Raw genomic sequence first — 23066 nt, 5'->3', positions numbered from 1 at the left:
TCCATACGTTTGTGCTCTACATCTGTGTCTCAATTTCTGCCCCGCAAACTGGTTCATCTCTACCATTTTTCTAGGTTCCACATATATGTGTTAATATACGATATTTGTTTTTCTCTTTCTGACTTACTTCACTCTGTATGACAGTCTCTAGATCCATCCACATCTCAACAAATGACCCAATTTCGTTCCTTTTTATGGCTGAGTAATAGTCCATTGTATATATGTACCACACCTTCTTTATCCATTCGTCTGTCGATGGGCATTTAGGTTGCTTCCATGACCTGGCTATTGTAAATAGTGCTGCAATGAACATTGGGGTGCATGTGTCTTTTTGAATTATGGTTTTCTCTGGGTATATGCCCAGTAGTGGGATTGCTGGATCATATGGTAATTCTATTTTTAGCTTTTTAAGGAACCTCCATAGTGTCCTCCATAGTGTTCTCCATAGTGGCTGTATCAATTTACATTCCCACCAACAGTGCAAGAGGGTTCCCTTTTCTCCACACCCTCTCCAGCATTTGTTGTTTGTAGATTTTCTGATGATGCCCATTCTAACTGGTGTGAGGTGATACCTAATTGTAGTTTTGACTTGCATTTCTCTAATGATTAGTGATGTTGAGCAGCTTTTCATGTGCTTCTTGGCCATCTGTATGTCTTCTTTGGAGAAATGTCTGTTTAGCTCTTCTGCCCATTTTTGGATTGGGTTCGTTTTTTTTTTTTATTAAGCTGCATGAGCTGTTTATATATTTTGGAGATTAATCCTTTGTCCATTGATTCGTTTGCAAATATTTTCTCCCATTCTGAGGATTGTCTTTTCGTCTTGTTTATGGTTTCCTTTGCTGTGCAAAAGCTTTGAAGTTTCATTAGGTTCCATTTGTTTATTTTTGTTTCTATTTCCATTACTCTAGGAGGTGGATCAAAAAAGATCTTGCTGTGATTTATGTCAAAGGGTGTTCTTCCTATGTTTTCCTCTAAGAGTTTTATAGTGTCCGGTCTTACATTTAGGTCTCTAATCCATTTTGAGTTTATTTTTGTGTATGGTGTTAGGGAGTGTTCTAATTTCATTCTTTTACATGTAGCTGTCCAGTTTTCCCAGCACCACTTATTGAAGAGACTGTCTTTTCTCCATTGTGTATCCTTGCCTCCTTTGTCGTAGATTAGCTGACCATAGGTGCGTGGGTTTATCTCTGGGCTTTCTATCTTGTTCCATTGATCTATGTTTCTGTTTTTGTGCCAGTATCATATTGTCTTGATTACTGTAGCTTTGTAGTATAGTCTGAAGTCAGGGAGTCTGATTCCTCCAGCTCCGCTTTTTTCCCTCAAGACTGCTTTGGCTATTTGGGGTCTTTTGTGTCTCCATACAAATTTTAAGATTTTTTGTTCTAGTTCTGTAAAAAATGCCATTGGTAGTTTGATAGGGATTGCATTGAATCTGTAGATTGCTTTGGGTAGTGTAGTCATTTTCACAATTTTGATTCTTCCAATCCAAGAACGTGGTGTATCTCTCCATTTGTTGGTATCATCTTTAATTTCTTTCATCAGTGTCTTATAGTTTTCTGCATACAGGTCTTTTGTCTCCCTAGGGAGGTTTATTCCTAGGTATTTTATTCTTTTTGTTGCAATGGTAAATGGGAGTGTTTCCTTAATTTCTCTTTCAAATTTTTCACCATTAGTATATAGGAATGAAAGAGATTTCTGTGCATTAATTTTCTTTCCTGCAACTTTACCAAATTCATTGATTAGCTCTAGTAGTTTTCTGGTGGCATCTTTAGGATTCTTTATGTATAGTATCATGTCATCTGCAAACAGTGACAGCTTTACTTCTTCTTTTCCAATTTGTATTCCTTTTCTTTCTTTTTCTTCTCTGATTGTTGTGGCTAACACTTCCAAAACTATGTTGAATAATAGTGGTGAGAGTGGACAACCTTGTCTTGTTCCTGATCTTAGAGGAAATGCTTTCAGTTTTTCACCATTGAGAATGATGTTTGCTGTGGGTTTGTCGTATATGGCCTTTCTTATGTTGAGGTAGGTTCCCTCTATGCCCACTTTCTGGAGAGTTTTTATCATAAATGGGTGTTGAATTTTGTCAAAAGCTTTTTCTGCATCTATTGAGATGATCATATGGTTTTTTTCTTCTTCAATTTGTTAATATGGTGTATCACACTGACTGATTTGTGTATATTGAAGAATCCTTGCATCCCTGGGATAAATCCCACTTGACCATGGTGTATGATCCTTTTAATGTGTTGTTGGATTCTGTCTGCTAGTATTTTGTTGAGGATTTTTGCATCTATGTTCATCAGTGATATTGGTCTGTAATTTTCTTTTTTTGTAGTATCTTTGTCTGGTTTTGGTATCAGGGTGATGGTGGCCTCATAGAATGAGTTTGGGAATGTTCCTTCCTCTGCAATTTTTTGGAAGAGTTTGAGAAGGATGGGTGTTAGCTCTCCTCTAAATGTTTGATAGAATTCACCTGTGAAGCCATCTGGTCCTGGACTTTTGTTTGTTGGAAGATTTTTAATCACAGTTTCAATTTCATTACTTGTGATTGGTCTGTTCATATTTTCTATTTCTTCCTGGTTCAGTCTTGGAAGGTTATACCTGTCTAAGAATTTGTCCATTTCTTCCAGGTTGTCCATTTTATTGGCATAGAGTTGCTTGTAGTAGTGTCTTAAGATGCTTTGTATTTCTACGGTGTCTGTTGTAACTTCTTTTTCATTTTTAATTTTATTGATTTGAGTCCTCTCCCACTTTTTCTTGATAAGTCTGGCTAATGGTTTATCAATTTTGTTTATCTTCTCAAAGAACCAGCTTTTAGTTTTATTGATCTTTGCTATTGTTTTGTTTCTATTTCATTTATTTCTGCTCTGATCTTTATGATTTCTTTCCTTCTAACTTTGGGTTTTGTTTGTTCTTCTTTCTCTAGTTCCTTTAGGTGTAAGGTTACATTGTTTATGTGAGATTTTTCTTGTTTCTTGAGGTAGGCTTGTATAGCTATAAACTTCCCTCTTAGAAATGCTTTTGCTGCATCCCATAGGTTTTGGATCATCGTGTTTTCATTGTCCTTTGTCTCCAGGTATTTTTTGATTTCTTCAGTGATCTCTTGGTTATTTAGTAACGTATTGTTTAGCCTCCAAGTGTTTGTGTTTTTTACGTTTTTTTCCTTGTAATGCATTTCTAATCTCATAGCATTGTGGTCAGAAAAGATGCTTGATATGATTTCAATTTTCTTAAATTTACTGAGGCTTGATTTGTGACACAAGATGTGATCTATCCTGGAGAATGTTCTGTGCGCACTTGAGAAGAAACTGTAATCTGCTGTTTTTGGATGGAATGTCCTATAAATATCAGTTAAATCTATCTGGTCTGTTGTGTCATTTAAAGCTTTTGTTTCCTTATTTATTTTCATTTTGGATGATCTGTCCATTGGTGTAAGTGAGGTGTTAAAGTCCCCCACTATTATTGTATTACTGTCGAATTCCTCTTTTATAGCTGTTAGCAGTTGCCTTATGTATTGAGGTGCTCCTATGTTGGGTGCATATATATTTATACTTGTTATATCTTCTTCTTGGATTGATCCCTGGATCATTATGTAGTGCCCTTCCTTGTCTCTTGTAACATTCTTTATTTTAAAGTCTATTTTATCTGATATGAGTATTGCTACTCCAGCTTTCTTTTGGTTTCCATTTCCATGGAATATCTTTTTCCAGCCCCTCACTTTCAGTCTGTATGTGTCCCTAGGTCTGAAGTGGGTCTCTTGTAGACAGCATATACGTGGGTCTTGTTTTTGTATCCATTCAGCAAGTCTGTGTCTTTTGGTTGGAGCATTTAATCCATTCACATTTAAGGTAATTATCAATATGTATGTTCCTATGACCATTCTCTTAATTGTTTTGGGTTTGTTTATGTAGGTCCTTTTCTTCTCTTGTGTTTCCCACTTAGAGAAGTTCCTTTAGCATTTGTTGTAGAGCTGGTTTGGTGGTGCTGAATTCTCTTAGCTTTTGCTTGTCTGTAAAGCTTTTGATTTCTCCATCAAATCTGAATGAGATCCTTGCCGGGTAGAGTAATCTTGGTTGTAGGTTCTTCCCTTTCATCACTTTAAGTATATCATGCCACTCCCTTCTGGCTTGTAGAGTTTCTGCTGAGAAATCAGCTGTTAACCTTGTGGGAGTTCCCTTGTATGTTATTTGCCATTTTTCCCTTGCTGCTTTCAATAATTTTTCTTTGTCTTTAATTTTTGTCAGTTTGATTACTATGTGTCTCAGTGTGTTTCTCCTTGGGTTTATCCTGTATGGGACTCTCTGTGCTTCCTGGACTTGGGTGGCTATTTCCTTTCCCATGTTAGGGAAGTTTTCAACTATAATCTCTTCAAATATTTTCTTGGGTCCTTTCTCTCTCTCTTCTCCTTCTGGGACCCCTATAATGCGAATGTTGTCCCAGAGGTCTCTTACACTGTCTTCATTTCTTTTCATTCTTTTTTCTTTATTCTGTTCCACAGCAGTGAATTCCACCATTCTGTCTTCCAGGTCACTTATCCATTCTTCTGCCTCAGTTATTCTGCTATTGATTCTTTCTAGTGCATTTTTCATTTCAGTTATTGTACTGTTCATCTCTGTTTGTTTGTTCTTTAATTCTTCTAGGTCTTTGTTAAACATTTCTTGCATCTTCTCGATCTTTGCCTCCATTCTTATTCCGAGGTCCTGGATCATCTTCACTATCATTATTCTGAATTCTTTTTCTGGAAGGTTGCCTATCTCCACTTCATTTAATTGTTTTTCTGGGGTTTTATCTTGTTCCTCTGCCTTTTCATCTTGTCTATCTTTCTGTGAATGTGGTTTTTGTTCCACAGGCTGCAGGACTATAGTTCTTCTTGCTTCTGCTGTCTGCCCTCTGGTGCTACACATTTGTTGAATAAATGGATAAATGAATGAATGAGCAGTAGGTAGTGTAGTGAATTGTTTTTTTAGTTCCCTACCACCATTTATTGTATGCATGGCCCTACCCTAGTCCCAGCAGCTCAGAGGAAGTAAAATATAGTAAAAAAAAAAAAAAAAAAGGTGCTGATAATTCACAAGTCAGTCAATTATTAGCTTTTGGATTTCAAAACAGGCTTTGGAAACTAATCATAGAAGGATTCTGAAAAGCTCTACAGTCCCCAAACTAACCTCTGAGTATCAAAAGTCAAGTCCCAAAGGGCTCACAGCATAAAGTTTCTGCAATCATAGACAGATTTATGAAGAACAAATGAAGAGCCAGATGACCTTGCCCTGGGAGATAGATTCCTTAACAGAGGAAGGTGAAAAGGAGGGGTGCTGGGGGCCCTGGGAGAGAGGTCCCTGGGGCTGGAGAGACTGCTTGGAGAGTTGAGTCACCACTGAAAGGCCTCCAGCCTCTCTGGAGTGAGCACTGGACCTCATCGGCAAAGGGGGACCAGGTCAAGGCTCACAGATCACCCGAGTCACTGCCTAAGCCAAGGCCTACCTAGGTCCACAGCCAGGAGCTCTGTGGCAGCCCTCCTCAAGGCCCGCATGTTCATTTTCCAGCAAGACGGACACATCTGCGGCTCAGATGTGGCCCAGCTCTCTAAATTACCCTTGTGTACATAAGCCTACTGTTCTTAATCCTGGAGGGGAAGTGGGGGGAAACGGAAGGGAAAGCCTTACGAGCCCATCCTGACTGGAGCCAGCATGGGGATGAATATTAACCTGGCAGAAAAAAATCTTTTTTTTCAAGTTTGATTAACAAGTAGAATTTGAATAAAAAGAAGGCAAGGACACAACATCCTAGGAGGGGACACACAAGCAAAATGTCAGATGTTCTGATGGAGCCACAAAGAAACCAGTATTAGCAGGAGAAGCATACATAGTGGGGAGTAATAAAATTGATTTTCGCAAACCATTTGCCTGTATTGTTCATCATTCTGTCTACACATTTGCATTTAGAATTTGCCTCTTCTTGGAAATTCCCTGGCAGTCCAGTTGTTAGGACTCCTCGCTTCCACTGCTGGGGGCCCAGGTTCAATCACTGTTCAGGGAACTAAGACCCCTGCAAGCCACGCGGTGCAACCAAAAAAAAAAAAAAGGAAAACTAAATAAATAAATAAAATAAAATTTGCCTCCTCTAGCTTTTGCTTTACGATAGACTATTTTATACACCTTTTTTTCTTCTTTTATACAGAGTGAAAAGTTTTTCATTTCTTCAAGGCAAAGCTTAATTGTGCCAAACTGTTGAGAAATGACTCAAGATGTATATATTGCTCCTTATTTCTCCCAGAGGATAAAATAAACTACTTGCATTCATTAACTCTATTCAAAAATTTCACACATCGGACTTCCCTGGTGGCACAGTGGTTAAGAATCCACCTGCCAATGCAGGGGACATGGGTTTGAGCTCTGGTCCAGGAAGATTCCACATGCCACGGAGCAACTAAGCCCGATGCACCACAACTACGGAGCCTGCAATCTAGAGCCCACGAGCCACAACTACTGAAGCCCACCTGCCTAGAGCCCGTGTTCCGCAACAAGAGAAGCCACCACAATGAGAAGCCGGCGCACCGCAACAAAGAGTAGCCCCTGCTCACCGCAACTAGAGAAAGCCCACGCGCAGCAACAAAAACCCAACGCAGCCATAAATAAATAAATAAATTAGTAAATAAATAACATATTAAAAGCAACTTACCTATCACCCTTTAAAAAAAAAAATTCACACATCACCTGCAGAAGATTCTCTAATACTGTTCTGACAAATTCATTATTGGCCAAAAGCCTGGAAATCGTGGTTCACTTTAGTAATACTTATCATTATGGAGCAAAAACAGACTGCAAAACTTGGCAAATTATAATTTCTGTGTGGTGGGTTTGTATCTTACTGTTCAGTATATTAATTTAATACTTCATGTCCCTTTATTAAGTCCTCTAAATATTATTGTTTTCTCTGGCATTCAACCCATGCATAAACTGACTTTTTCCCATTTTCCTTTCATAGCAAAAAGTTAAAGTAAAACTGGCCAAATGTACAACAACTTTACTGACATAACTTTTTTTCCCCTAAGAACATTCTCTTAATCTTCAATTTAGAGGCCTGCTATTGAAGAAATCAACTGGACGGGGAATATTTTCACTTTGGTTTAGCAGTTTCTGTTTCAACTTTCCAATTTACAACCCTTATGCAGAGAAGACATTCAGAAAGAATGACGCATGAAAATTTAACAAACCTGAACTCTACATGTAACTTTATTTCAATTGTTCTATCCCCCTTCAAATTCTAGAACTAAAAGCTAACAGATGGGTACAAGGAAAGGAATTCCATCTCCCACCCTCCAAGTTAACTTCCTGACAGCCACTTACTATTTCCATTATATCCACAACAGTTTAATTATAATATTGAAACAACAGAAAGGGACCTGATGGGAATGTTAAATCAGTACAGCCACTATGGAGAATAGTATGGAGGTTCCTTAAAAAACTAAAAATAGAGCTACCATATGATCCTACAATCCCACTCCTGGACATATATCTGGAGAAAACTCTAATTCAAAAAGATTCATGCACTCCAATGTTCATAGCAGCACTATTTACAATAGCCAAAACATGGAAGCAACCTAAATGTCCATCGATAGATGAATGGGTAAAGAAGATGTGGTATATATATATATATACAATGGAATACTACTCAGCCATAAAAAAAAGAATGAAATAATTCCGTTTGCATGGACCTAGAGATTGTCATACCGAGTGAAGTAAGTCAGAAAGAGAAAAACAACTATCACATGATATCACTTATACTTGGAATCTAAAATATGATACAAATGAACTTATTTACGAAACAGAAACAGACTCACAGACATAGGAAACAAATTTATGGTTACCAAAGGGGAAGAGGCAGGGAGGGATAAATTAGGAGTTTGGGATTAGCAGATACACACTACTATATATAAAATAGATAACCAACAAGGACCTACTACATAGCACAGGGAACTATATCCAATATTCTGTAACAAACCATGATGGACAAGAATATGAAAAAGAATATATATATATATATATATATGAACTGTACACCAGAAACTAACAGCATTGTAAATCAACTATACTTCAATAAAAATTTTTTTAAATAAAATTTAAAAATAAAACAATAAAATAAAGAAGGGGACCTGAACTGAAGATGCAATCATACAGAAAGGGGAGCCACGGAAAGATCTAATGTGACCTTGAGGCATGTATGTATACATGTTCACAAACAGCATAAATGTATACATTTGCTGAACTCAACTCCAGAACAAACCAATATATTTTTCAAATACGCATTTGCAATTCCTTCATGGAATGTGTCCAGGGAAATCTATTTCAGTCACGATAGTAGGAAGGAAGGAATTTAAATCACGAAGGAAGAAATGAGTGGACTCCAGGCCAAAGGAGCCACAAGAACACTGGATGGTGGAAAAAGCAGCTTCAGTAACTTGCAGCTGAAGCTCAAGTTGGCCTCCTCAGTATTAATATGAGGAATCTTAATACTGCATTTTTTTCCTACTTTATGCTCAAAAAGAATGGTTTTTGAGAAGTCACTTGGGAATGATTTCAACTCTAAATTTTCAGCTCTATGAGAGTACAAACATACACAGGAAGTACACCATAAGTGACGACGAGCACATATAGACAGATAAGGACAACCTGTATCTCAATCCAAAGTAAAGGCATAAATCTTACATTTGCAAAAGAGGTGATTAGGAAAGATTACAGGATGTAAATCTCATTTCCTTTACATATTTCCCAGAATATTCATACCACCAATAATACAAAACAGCCAGAGTCATTTGCTTTACCTAACTAAAATTCATTTATTTTTCATTTACATTAAATCACACTACCCTAAAAATTTAATATACATATTTTATACATAAAATTTAAACTTAGAAATGAAGCAACTGGTGTTGCTTTTACAACCCTTTCCGCCCAAAATATGAAGAGTATTCTGGCTCCATGGCTCAGAGGGATAGGCCACTGATATGAGTGTTAGAAAATGAACAAATAGTTCTTCATCATGAATAGTAGAAAGGCAATATTCAGAAACGGCAGGTGTCTGCCCAACTATCGGACCTCAGTATTGAGGTAGAGTATCAATCACACTGACAGAGTCCTTCACTAGGAAGCATCATCAAACACTGTGATAGTCTCAGCTCCAAAATGGCTTGCCATCTTACCGGAATCAATTCTCGGTCCCCAACATTCACAGAATTCACAACATACATATTCCATCCACTGTCAACCTAAAGTGAAAATGTAGTCCGTTCTGTTGTTGGGCCATTATCTGGCTACCTGGCTGAATTTCCATTTTCAGGTTATATACGGAGGCTGTGGAGTAGGAGTGGATGACCACCTACATATTATGATTTCAGGGGGGTCCCAGAAATTAACGTCCAGAGTAAATCTGTAACAGTTGTGAGCTGGTGGTCATCACCCAGACAACCACACTGCATGAACCACAAACTATGAAATATTAACATACATAAACAGGGGGAAATATTCAGGGTTCTCCCAAAAAACAGAACCAAAGGGCTGTGTATAGAGAAGGACATTTATTATAAGGAATTGACTCACATGATTATGGAGACAAGCCCCAAATCTGCAGGGTGAGTCAGCAAGCTGGAGACCCAGGAGGGTCGATGGTTTAGTTCCAGTATGAGTCTGAAGGCCTGAGAACCAGGTGAGCCGATGGGGTAGCTCCCATCTGAAGGCCGACAGGCTCAAGACATAGGAAGAGCCAATGTTTCGAGTCCAACAGTAGAAGAAAAGCCAATGTCCCAGTTTGAAGGCAGTCAGGCAGTAAGAATTCTATTACTTGGGATGAGGCCAGCCTTTTTGTTCTATTCAGGCCTTCAGCTGATTGGACAAGGCCCACCCACATTAGGGAAGGCAATCTGTTTGACTTAGTCTACCAATATAAATGTTACTCTCATCCAAAAACACCTTCAGAGAAACACCCAGAATAATGTTTGACCAAATATCTGGGCACCCCGTGGCCCAGTCAAGTGGACACATAAAATTAACCATCACAAAGGGTAATTTAGTGGTTTGGAGAAGGCCCAACTATCACGATTCCACCCAATTCCCCCTTTTTTGTTTTGGCCACGCCACGTGGCTTGCGGGATCTTAGTTCCCTGACCAGGGATCAAACCCAGGGCCCCTGCAGTGGAAGCATGGAGTTCTAACCACTGGACTGCAGGGAATTCCCTCCACCCAATTCTTTCTTTTTTTAAAAAAATTTATTTATTTTATTTTTGGCTGCATTGGGTCTTCATTGTTGCACACGGGCTTTCTCTAGTTGTGGCGAGTGGGGGCTACTCTTCATTGCGGTGCACGGGCTTCTCATTGCAGTGGCTTCTCTTGTTGCGGAGCACGAGCTCTAGGAGCATGGGCTTCAGTAGTTGTGGCGTGTGGGCTCAGTAGTTGTGGCTCGCAGGCTCTAGAGCGCAGGCTCAGTAGTTGTGGCGCATGGGCTTAGTTGCTCCGCGGCATGTGGGATCTTCCCAGACCAGGGCTTGAACACGTGTCCCCTGCATTAGCAGGCAGACTCTTAACCACTGTGCCACCAGGGAAGCCCCCTCCACCCAATTCTTAAAGACAAACAATCCAGTCTTTGTAGAGCTGGGGAGAGGTGTGACGAGACGGTTTTCAGAGGGTATGTGCAAGTTGGGCCAGGGGTATCAAAGCCTACAAGTCATAACCATCTCCAAGAAAATACAATTTTATGGGCCTGAGGCCAAAGTAGGTAAGGGTCTGGACTGTGCCCAGCTTAAGACAGAACAGCTGCCTGCACAAGGGGATGAAAATGAAAGGGCCATCAGTACAGACTGCTCAGCAGCAGTCCAGAGGCAAAAAACAAAGATGAGAAATCCACAAATCACATTCATTCATTCAGCAGTATTACAGGGCCTCTGCTACATGCCCAACACTGTGCTAGACATTTCAGATACAAGTATGAATAAGAAATATATTCTTCCCTCCAGGAGCTCAGTCTAGTAGGGAATACAAATATGCAAACAAGTAATGATCATCCATCGTGGAAGGTTCACAACACATTGCAGTGATAGACAGCATAATGTAAAGTGTATCAGAGGTCTTCTGCTAAAAAATACCCTCTTATTTCCACCCCCTCCCACCACAGCAATAGTTACTAAAATTCCATCCAGAGAGTCATTTGTGTTAGCAATTAAAACAAAACTCAACTAGAAAGGCTGTCATCCACATCTCAGTAAATTAGCTTAATAAACCTACTTTTCTAAATGTAGCTGAAATCAGTCAGATAGAGAGAATGGGAGTTTTGAAAGGTGAGGAAAAGACATGAGAACCGATTTGGAAGATATTGCACTAAGTCAGAGAGAATGCAGGGAACGGGCATCCAGAGGAAGGAGAGGATCTCTGAAAAGAAAGGGGACACTTCAAGGTCAAAATCTTCAAGTACAAGGACCCATTAAGTTTCTAATACTTTCAGAAGATGAACCTAATTTCTAATGGAAGCTGCCTCCAGAATGTTCACTCACTTCAAAATTCTCCCTAGGGCTGATTGATCCTTCCTCATTTTCTTCCCCCAGAGGGAAGAAAAGATCCAAAGAGGAGGCTCTGCTACCATCTCTCTAAATCATGACTGTCGTGTCACTTAAGTAGTCTGATCCCTAACTTCATCACAGTTATTCTGTCCCCTTGGATTGTCTGGGTGGTCAGGGTTAGGGAGGGATGAAGGACAGGAGAAGGGGGCTTGTTATGGCCATTCAACAGAGAAAGGAAGGAAGGTATGGATAAATAAAGATTTAAGGAAAGAAAGACACAATGGGGAAGAGAACTAAAAAAAGATAGGCTTCTAACTGATACATGCCAATAATGTTACTCAGTTACTAACTATTCCCTTTTATTCACTTGGTTGGCTACTGCTCACAGTAGCTTGAAATTCCAAGTACATCCTTTATTGTTAAACTCCAGATTTCCCCTTTCACTTATTCTCCATTATTAAAAGAAAAATTTTCAATAGTTGTTTAATTGCATTTTCTGTTCCTTTAGATTCTAAACATTGTGGGTAAAACTAGATTAAGTGTAGCCAATGCAAGGTCAAGATCTTCAGGCACAAAAAATCCATTAAATTTCTAATAGTTTCAGAAGATGAACCTAATTTCAAATGAAAGCTGCCTCCAGAATATATGGTTAAGCATGTTCTGGGTATAATTTGTTTTGGCAAACACTATGGAAATTCACATAAAATTTCACTGAACTAAAAGTAAATTGCCCACCTAGCAAAAGATATTTTTCAATAGCTTCAAATGAATCCTAAAGGATGACAATTCTTGGAGAGAAATAAAGTATGGGTGAGTTAGAAATTGTAATTCTGGGTCATCTACCTCAATCAGAGAGACTATCTATGTTTAATTTGGTTGTGGTTAACACAGTTGATTTGGAGGCCTTATTTAGACACAACCTGAAATACCAAAGTTAAATCTCTATATCTATGTGTTTTATAGTGAAAGAAATGAAACAAAATTTTCTTCAAAGTATTAAAAACCAAAATTGCAATTATTAATGAAGTACTAGAATGTGAAAATGTTTTCCTCTTTGAATTATCTTTTAGTAGCTGTAATTCCTCTCATTCATTAAACACTTTTCTTATTCTGGCCCCCCAAAATATCAATACAAATAAGATAAAGTTTTCCTAAAGCACCCTTCATTTTCATGAACCCCTAAATGCAAAATTTCACTATGTAGTGGGCAAATAATCACTTTGTCTGCTGAATCACCTTACTGACAGATTTTGAGGAAAATATTTTTACATGCCACTCTCAAACTTGTTATCAGAAATTTTTAAACACATGCAAACTCTCACATTGCCTAATTTTTCCTCACCAAACCCACTATGATACAGCTAAAAGGGAATAACTTGCATTAATTTTCCTATAAATGAAAAAGACTGATAGGTAACAAATTATGCATAATTTTTAATTACAAGTAAGCTGGACAGAAACATCTACTTTATTCAAAGTTGAGGAACAGCCAATGGAAATTTCCTTCTAATTTAGAACTTAAATGCCTTTTCTTTTTCTTCTCTTTCAAGATCTCATCTCGGGCTTCCCCGGTGGCGCAGTGGTTGAGAATCCGCCTGCCAATGCAGGGGACACAGGTTCAATCCCTGGTCCGGGAAGATCCCACATGCTGCAGAGCAACTAAGCTCGTGTGCCACAACTACTGAGCCCACGTGCCACAAATACTGAAGCCTGCGCGTCTAGAGCCCATGCTCCAGAATGAGAGAAGCCACTGCAATGAGAAGCCCGTGCACTGCAACGAAGAGTAGCCCCCGCTCACAGCAACTAGAGAAAGTCCGCGTGCAGCAACGAAGACCCAACACAGCCATAGATAAATAAATAAATTAAATAATTAAAAAAAAATAAAATCTCATCTCATCTGATCCTACCATCACCACTCCAGTTCACAGACCTTCAGTCTTGCGACTTTCCATCCTTCAAGACCCAGCTCAGGCATCTCCTCCATGGAGCCTTCCCAGGTTGCCTCGGGCACCATGTTTCAAAGTACCTACTGCTTATGTCACTAACCTACAGCTGGGAGGCATTACTTGAGTAATATTCAAGCTTTCTATTGACCACTTGTCATGGATGCTGTTCAAGCAATGAATGATGAATCGGATTAGATGTCCTGAGAACCTGATTATCAATTTCTTCACTTAAACTCCCAACTAGACCACGGACTTCTTTTAACAGTTATCGCCTTGTTGTTTACCCTCTTCACATCCCTACAGTGGCCCTTTAATAACATTTATTATTTACATAAGGGTTATGAAATTTTATCTACTATGGTTATCCTGGTGGACTATAAGGGTGGTTGCATCCACTTGTACAGAAGGAAAAGATCTCCCTTGAACTGAGAAATCATTTTTCAGTTATCTGGGTAAAAGGCCTATATCTGAGACTGGAAATGGAAACTACGAGTCCAAAAAGATGGGACTAGGCACTCCTGATTTTACTGGTAGCGGGGCCAAGAAGACAACTCCCTGGTAGTGGTGGCCAATGGCATTACCATACGATGGCCATCAGGGCATCAGAAAAGTAGGAAAGCTGGGTAGGTGCCATTGGAGTTACAAGGTAAATATCTCAAATGCCAGGACCCAGGATCAAAAAGCAATATTCTGTAAACTTTTTTCAAAAAAATGCTTCAACATCCTCTAAATTTCCTTTCTGTTTTCTACATGTATTAGGTAAAGTTGTTTTGAAAATCCAGTCTACCTCAACTCTGTCAAGGGAAAATGAATGAAAGGTTTTGCCTTTGCCTGAGCAACCAGGGGCCCCAGAAAAGGGGCCAGGTGGCAACACACAAGCAAGTTAAAGAAACCTTATGAATGGGGAAATCTGGAAGAAGAATAAGAGCCACCTGCTCTGTTCTAAACACTGGAAGGTTGAGAGTGTGTTTTACCAAGGACAGCAGCATTTTAAAACAAACACTGCATTATTTCGAATGAGTTCCATTTCTCACACTAAAAAAAAAAAAGTACTCCTGCATAAAAATTAAAAAGGTATTATTTGCAAAAATTCAGAGAATACATGCTACATATTCTCTCTACAGTACAGAGTAACACATTATTGAGTAAAGATTATCATACTTTTATGAATAATAAGCTTTTCCCCCTTGACAGTATAAACAAGGTTTGTTTTCTGAAATATTTTCCCAAACACTATTCTTCCACCATAAGTAATATTGAAGCTCATCTAAAAGATTGCCTGGTAGTTCTTTCTATAGTTACTCTGGATATTCTTTTTAAACGACAAAACGTGTCTTATACGTTGTGAAATAGCTCTTCTGTTGTATGAACTAACTTTTAGAACTACTGAAAAAAAAATTAGGGCTTCCCTAGTGGCGCAGTGGTTGAGAGTCTGCCTGCCGGTGCAGGGGACACGGGTTCGAGCCCTGGTCTGGGAGAGTCCCACATGCCGCGGAGCAACTAGGCCCGTGAGCCACAACTACTGAGCCTGCGCGTCTGAAGCCTGCGCTCCGCAACGAGAGGCCGCGATAGTGAGAGGCCCGCGCACCGCGATGAAGAGTGGCCCCCGCTTGCCGCAACTAGAGAAAGCCCTCGCACAAAAACGAAGACCCAACACAGCCAAAAATAAATAAATAAATAAAATTAAAAAAAAAAATTATTTTAGAATCAAACTATCTAGAAATCCTTACTCTTGCCCCAATAATGTAAAATATATTCATATCTATTAAATTCAAATAAATACACACTTAAAAGTTATTTACTTATGACATATAAATTTATATTACAAGTTATATAAATTATATGCTTAAAATATTTAGGCATACATTCTTAAATTAATCTTAAATATAAATTCTCAAGATAAATATATTAACATCTCAGTGCTTCACATCTTTAAATCTGTGAAACACTCCATGGGAAGCAACAGAATAGTGATGCAATTCTCGGGTGAAAATTGCTAAAACTTCTTGAAATAGTCAAATAATTGTTAAACCCACTGGTTTTGTAGTTAGAAAAACAGTAAATCTGAAAAACTGGATCAAGTTTCTCATGTACACCTTAAAGATTACCTATAAAGATTTATGTTAAAGCACTAATTTTAAAAAAGAGAACATCAGTGTGAATTTGGGGTAACTATTTTCCCTGGAACTTTATGGAATAGAGTTCTTCCTTCCAGAAGAAAACTTATTAATTTTTTTTAGAAACTTCACTCAATATATTTTTTTTAAAAGCCAAATATTTTATATATTTCATATATCTAGGAAATGGGATATTTAGCCAAGTGACTATGCTGAAAACTAAAAAACATTAACTAAAAAAATAATTAAAAACTATAAAAGTAGAAGACATCAGTAAAATACACTCTATACAGAACACTAATCATACACTGCGCACATATTTTTTTACATAAAACGTACTTGCAGAACTTTAATATTAGCATAACAATAAATTATTATACAGCATTTTAGGGGAAAATCTGGTTATTCAATCTTCCTGATTGAATTCTGTGTAAACAGAAATTAACTATAAGGACTATTTTTGGTATAAAAGGTAATCTGATCCAAAAGTGTTTAAGAGATAACCTGAGATTTTAGAAGAGAAATGTATACAATCAAAATGGAAGTTCCTTAAATCAACTGGCAATAAAATATTAGACCAGAAATAGTAACGATTATAAATTGCCATTTTGCCACTGTTATTGATATTAACCAAAGTATTAGGGAAGTGAAAATACTAGAGAAGTATCAATAATACTTTTGGATTAGAATGAAAAAAAAGGAGATTTGAATAAAATTGAAAGTTATCATTGCTAATTAAAAAACAATCGGGTCTACAGAATAGTAATTCTTCAAAATGGAGCACATAACTGGTAAGCAGGGTACTTCATCTGCAGGCAATCCTCTGCATTTAAGGGAAAAAAATTAGTCAATTTCAGGGAGTTCTTGACTTGTCATTTCTCTGGGGGTCTTTCAACTTCATTTGTTCCCTTTATACAAAGAAAAGTAAAAGCTGACTTCAAGGTACCATCACCACCCTGTTGTGAAAAGCAGAGGAAAGTGGCCCACAGAAAACCACAGAGCCCAGTGTAAGCTGTTCTCCAGTGAACAGGAACGAGGCTGAAGTTGGTCAGCTATAACAGAGAGAGAGAGAGTCTTTTAGGGCTCCATATAAACCAGACCCATGAGTTAGCATTCTAAGTAGTTTGAAACTCACCTGTACAAAAGGCCAGTACATCAGACCACTCTGGAATAAAGAAAAACTTTATTAGGATGCTTTTTAATCGCACAAAACAATCACACAGTTCGTTCTATAAAGCATTAAGAAACACCAGGCAGGTGGAATGTGGACGTGGTATTATATTTCAGACTAAGCAGATTAAATTAGACTACTTATGGTCTCTTGAGTAGAAGAGGGTAAGGAGTTGTACAAACAGCTGTTAGGCACAAGAATAAAGATTTTTATTATATTCACAAATTTACAATAAAAAGTCTACCTGAATCAGTACCAATTCTGGAAGACAACTGCTTTCAAAATAACAACACATATTTATTTATTTAAATTTATTTATATTTTATTTTTGGCTGTGTTGGGTCTTTGTTGCTGCATGCGGGCTTGCTCTAGTTGCGGCGAGGGAGGGCTACTCTTTGTTGTGGTGCGCGGGCTTCTCATTGCAGTGGCTTCTCTTGCTGTGGAGCACGGGCTCTAGGCGCGCAGACTTCAGTAGTTGTGGCATGCAGGCTCAATAGTTGTGGCTCACGGACTTACTTGCTCTGTGGCATGTGGGATCTTCCCAGACGAGGGCTCGAACCCGCGTCCCCTGCATTGGCAGGCAGGTTCTTAACCACTGAGCAACCAGGGAAGTTCACAACACATATCTATATATTGCAATTTTCCTGTTTGCCCAAGGGAAATATTGATAAAATACAGGATCATCAATGAATTTTTAAAACTCTAGACTAAACTGTTCTTTATGGTGATTTGATAATAATATATTCTAACTACTTCATGCTACAGAATAAGTTTAGCTTTTAAGATGTATTTATTTGTGGGAATTCCCTGGTGGTCCAGGGGTTAGGACTCGGGGCTTTCACTGGTGGGGCCCAGGTTTGATCCCTGGTCAGGGAACTAAGATCCTGCAAGCCACGTGGTGCGGCCAAAAACAAAAAAAGATGGATTTATTTTAACAGGCTTTAACCTGTTCATTCTGACAAAAGAGTCATCATTATGGATTTTTTTTAAAGATAGAGATCTTGGTATGTAAATTACATCTTAAAAAAAAAAGCTAGAGGTTTTTGTTTTGTTTTGTTTTGTTTTGTTTTGTTTTGTTTTTGGCTGTGTTGGGTCTTCGTTTCTGTGCGAGGGCTTTCTCTAGTTGCGGCAAGCGGGGGCCACTCTTCATCGCGGTGCACGGGTCTCTCACTGTCGTGGCCTCTCTTGTTGTGGAGCACAGGCTCCAGACGCGCAGGCTCAGTAATTGTGGCTCACGGGCCTAGTTGCTCCGCGGCATGTGGGATCTTCCCAGACCAGGGCTCAACTCCGTGTCCCCTGCATTGGCAGGCAGATTCTCAACCACTGCGCCACCAGGGAAGCCCTAGAGGTTTTTAAAATAGTCCTTACAAATGGTGTTACACTAGTAATATAAAGATGGTATTATTCTTTTTTTTTACTAATTTTTATTTTCTAAAGTTTCTATAATAAACTGTTGCAATGAAAGCTATTTAAAGTTTAAAGTGTATACTCATTTAAGAATTTACTACTTTAGGGGCTTCCCTGGTGGTGCAGTGGTTAAGAATCTGCCTGCCAATGCAGGGGACACGGGTTCGAGCCCTGGTCCGGGAAGATCCCACATGCCGTGGAGCAACTAAGCCCATGTACCACAGCTACTGAGCCTGCGCTCTAGAGTCCGCGAGCCACAACTACTGAAGCCCACGTGCCTAGAGCCCGTGCTCTGCAACAAGAGAAGCCACCGCAATGAGAAGCCCGCGCACCGCAGCAAAGAGTAGTCCCTGCTCTCAGCAACTAGAGAAAACCGTGTGCAGCAGCAAAGACCCAATACAGCCAAAAATTAAATAAATGAATAAATAAATAAATTTATTTTTTAAAAAAAGAATTTACTACTTTAGGAAAAACCCATCCAAACATGGCTTCACTTCTTATGGCAATTTTTTTTCTTCAGAATGTAGCATCGCTCAGTGTGCAGATCTTGGTCTCCCATGCCATTCCCCACAAAAAGGAAAAAGGACTCCTCAAAGAAATGGTTGATTCCAGGGCCAGAATAGGGGAGGTACAAGGTACAAGGTACAAGACGAGCCGAGAACATCTATCTTTATGATATAAAGTAAGAAAGTGGCTTAAAATAAAAAAAAGATGGGGGGGGTATCACAAAGACATAGGAGCCAGCTTGAAGCAACTCTCACTGGCCAAGTCTGGGACATTTGCACACCAAAAATAATTAAACACAGCAATGAATTATAAACCATCGATAAAATGGGAATCCCTGAGTCCCTACTGGTAACAGAGAAATAAGCAAATAACTGGGAGAGAAAAGTGGGCTCTTGCTTACAGAATGCTGTGTGCTACCCAGTAAATGCGGATGGGTCACCGTAGATGTGTCCTTGCCCATCAACCCTACTTCCAATCCATCATCAAGACCTACCAATTCTATCTCCTAAGTATTTTTGAAATCCTTCCTCTGCCCACTGCTTCATGATTTCTTACGTGAACTTGGTCACAATAACCCCCTAACTGGTCTCCCTTGCCAGTAATTACTTAAGTTCAAGATCCTTGGCATGGCCTTCAACACCTTCCAAGATCCAAAGTCATTTGCAGTTGCTCCTCAATTCATATTTTATATTCTATGAATAGCATCCCTTGTAGTTTCTCCCTTACAGGTACACCACAGTGTTTTATGCATTCCTTACTCGGCTCCTTCTGCCCCTGGAAAGGCCCCAGGTATCCGCCTAACTCCCCTGAGTTCTTTAAGACTCCGCTCAGGCATAACCTGCCCCCGGAAGCTTTCCTTGAGCCGCACCCCTACATCTCCATGCTGTGCTAAGTACCCGTTTCCATGCTCTGAGCAACGCTCGTGGCACTGAGGTTAATGTTTGTCTATTCACTTGTCAATCTACCCCACTACATTGTAAGTCCCTTAAAGACAGTAGCAATGTGTGTGTGTGTATATCTCTCTCTCTCTATATTTATATACATGCTTTGTGTTATCTTCCGCTAACACCTAGCGCAATGCCTAGCAGACAGTTTCTTGTTATGCGGGATCTTCAGGAAAGTCCCCAAATGGTGCTGGGCATCAGACTGCCGGTACCCTCTTTCTTCTCAAGGGCATGGATACAACTGACTCATCTGGAACCACTGTTTTTGTTGTGTTTTGCTTTTTTTAAAAAAAATATTTATTTATTTTTTTATTTGGCCGTACCGGGTCTTAGTTGCAGCATCCAGGATCTTCGTTGCCGCGTGCAGGATCTTTAGTTGCAGCATGTGGAATCTAGTTCCCTGACCAGGGATCGAACCTGGGCCCCCTGCACTGGGAATGCAGAGTCTTAACCGCTAGACCACCAGGGAAGTCCCAGAACCACTGTTTTTAAAAAGGTGTGTAAAAGCCGCCACGTTTCTACCCAATGAAGATAGCCTGTATGTCTTCATTAAAGAAGGAGAATCTGAAATATCTGCAAATCCTTGGTCAAAGCCCCTTTCTTTTACAACTCTGCTTGGCTTGCTCTTCGTATAAATGTATAAATGTCAGATGTACCTATCTCCATGAGATCTATGACATCATGGGCAAACTTGTTCCTTTTCCAAAGTAAAGCAGAAGAAAATCGTATTTGGATGTCACCATGGGCCTATAATTTTTGCCTCAAGAGAAGTAACAAGAGTTCTGAATGCTTTCCCCCCGGAGGGGCTCGGCAGCATGTGGCTTCCACCCTCCCTGTCATCTGCCTTCAACCACCAAGCGGGTGATAATGGTTCTCGTGCTCAGAATAGTTCAACAGAAGATGCTGGCGGTGTGGGTGAGGGTGGCGGGATGGCTGGGGGTGGCTTGGCACTGCTTTTGATCGGGAATTAAGTAGATGTGGAGCCCTAGACAAGGCTGTGTATATTCTGGAATCCTGAAAATTCACCTCATTGTCATTAATAGAATCAAATAGAATCAAACATTGTCATTAATAGAATCACACTAGGCCAGAGATGGAAAGCATCCCTGACTTTGCCAGGTCTTGAGGACACTGCTCAATAAATCTTCATTGAATAAATGAATAGATATTTGTGGGATTGGATTATATATATATTTGTACTGAGCAAACAGGACAAGAGGTGACTTGATTCCAGCCTCAGGATAACCCTGGGAAACATCTTCCATTTCTGTAAATACCTTTGTGATGTCAAGAAGGTTCCTTTCAGGGCTTCCCTGGTGGCACATTGGTTGGGAATCCGCCTGCCAATGCAGGAGACACAGGTTCGAGCCCTGGCCCAGGAAGATCCCACATGCCGCGGAGCAATTAAGCCCATGTGCCACAACTGCTGAGCCTGCGCTCTGGAGCCCACGAGCCGCAGCTGCTAAGCCCGCATGCAAAAACTGCTGAGGCCCGCGTGCCTAGAGCCCGTGTTCTGCAACAAGAGAAGCCATCGCGATGAGAGGCCCGCACACCGCAATGAGGAGTAGCCCCCACTCGCCGCAACTAGAGAAAGCCCGCATGCAGCAACGAAGACCCAACACAGCCAAAAATAAATAAATTAATTAATTAATAAAAAAAAAAAAAAGAAGGTTCCTTTCATAGGGACTCAGCAGAATTCACACTTGGAAACATCAGCTCTAAATGTGAGAATGATTCCATGAAGCCACTCACATTCTACTATTCCTATTTTGCAATAACCTCTTTGGCTCCAAAAAAATCACTGTGATCACTAACAAGAATAAATATAAGAATGTCAGAAATCGTTGTGAACATTGACTAAAATTCAGAGACACTCACATATAGACACTCTTAAAGCTTCTCATTCAACTATCAAAACAAATTTAAGATCTGTCAAAATATAGTACCCTGTGCCAACCAACTGGAGCCCTAATTTAAGAATATTTTTATTTAAATGTATTTAATGTTAAATAGATACAAAAAGATCCTGGTCATATTTTCAAAAGTCTGTCTTACCTTATATGTATTCCAGAATTTCTGTCTCAGGTCCAAAAATATGTCATCCTTTTCCTGGAGAATACTCATACCTATTTGAAAAAACACACACCAAAAGAATTTTAAAAGATTTAATACGAAGAATACTGTATAACAGTTCACGTTCAAGTTTTCTATTCCAATATGCAAGGTAACCACCACTATCACTCACTCAGTATGTTCCGTCTGACCCAACAGTGAAAACAAAAGATAATCTCCATTCTAAAGTTAGGTAAATTTTAAAGTGATGATAAATATGAAGTGAGAATAGCAGGGTACCGAGTTATAGCAGAATGATTATTTTTTTTAAAAAGCTGTTAGAGAATTCACAAAAACCTCAGTGTTAGCATGGTGGGACTACTGGTGACTTTTCTTCTCTCCCTTCAAAACATTTTGTGAAATGTTTAAAATTTTAAAAATTTAATTTCCTTCTTTTACAAAAAGGCTGCCAGACTCTGGGTATTCTAGCAACTACAGATTTCCCATCTAAGAGGCTTTCTAAACAGGATTTGAAAGCAGAACACCAGTTCAGACTTCCTAAAAACATCTGGAAAACTTTGATGTTCAACAACCCTGAAAAGGAAGTCAGGGAACAAGGACAAAACCCTCCTAATTTAGGAAAGGTGTGAAAATGAGAATGCTTTAAAAAGTCTCCCCCAACTCTGATTAGGAAGAAGGGGAAATAAAATCTTTTTAGTCAATTGCAGGGGATTCTTAGAACAGGACCAGTAAGAAAACCGAGCCCAATATTGGTAATAGTATTCCACTTACCCAGCACTAATTAAGGGCTAAGCACTTTATGTGTTTTCTTTCATCTGACCCTCCTAACCCTCAGCTAAGGATGGTCGAGTTGCAGAGGAGGAAAAGAGCTCAGAGAGGCTGACAGTGATCCAAGTCTAACCCAGGTGTGGATTCCGAGCCAGACCTTTTAATCACAACTATTCTAGCTCCCAAGGCAGCCCCAGCACAAAGGATCATCTGATACAGGCAATTTCCAAGTCTGAGGTGCCTTGAACAAACATCCAACCCACCCCCTTCCCACCATTCCCCCTTCAGTTTAACATGAGGAGAGGGAAACAGGGCCCAGAAATCTGAAATGCAAAACAAAGAAGCAATGTGGGCAGGAATCGGTTTCAGGGGCCTCGGGCTTGAACCACAGGCCCCAGCAGCCCTGTGACTGCAGCATCTTTCTGGTTTCAGGAACGCTGACATCCCTCAGGGAGAGGAAGACCATGACATGGATTGTGTTGCTTTCGGGCAGGTCATTTAATCCCTTTGAGCCTCAGTTTCCCTGTCTGTAACATGGGAATAACAATACCTGCCTCACTGGGTTGTCTGAGGATTAGATAGGAATCT

The 23066-nt window shown here is 39.5% G+C and overlaps 1 protein-coding gene across 7 annotated transcripts in view; it reads right to left on the bottom strand.

The window, feature by feature from the left end:
• LOC309613672 (bMERB domain-containing protein 1-like) overlaps positions 1-23066 on the bottom strand; it is a 168492-nt gene that overhangs the window by 133527 nt on the left and 11899 nt on the right. For 4 of the 7 annotated variants that reach the window (XM_082360770.1, XM_082360766.1, XM_082360767.1 and 1 more), the window contains exons 2-3: positions 21693-21763; positions 16744-16773 (exon numbers count right to left, since the gene is read on the bottom strand). In XM_082360770.1, the coding sequence (XP_082216896.1) occupies positions 16744-16773; positions 21693-21763 (101 nt within the window). Of the gene's footprint in view, positions 1-6054; positions 16661-16743; positions 16774-21692; positions 21764-23066 lie in introns of those variants that run through there. The other 3 variants (XM_082360771.1, XM_082360772.1, XM_082360768.1) reach the window with 3 other exon arrangements.

This window comes from Balaenoptera borealis (genome assembly GCF_965194805.1).
Source record: "Balaenoptera borealis genome assembly, chromosome: 16".
Taxonomy (NCBI): domain Eukaryota; kingdom Metazoa; phylum Chordata; class Mammalia; order Artiodactyla; family Balaenopteridae; genus Balaenoptera; species Balaenoptera borealis.
The sequence above is the reverse complement of the archived record's forward strand: the minus strand, read 5'-3'. Positions and strand labels throughout refer to the sequence as shown.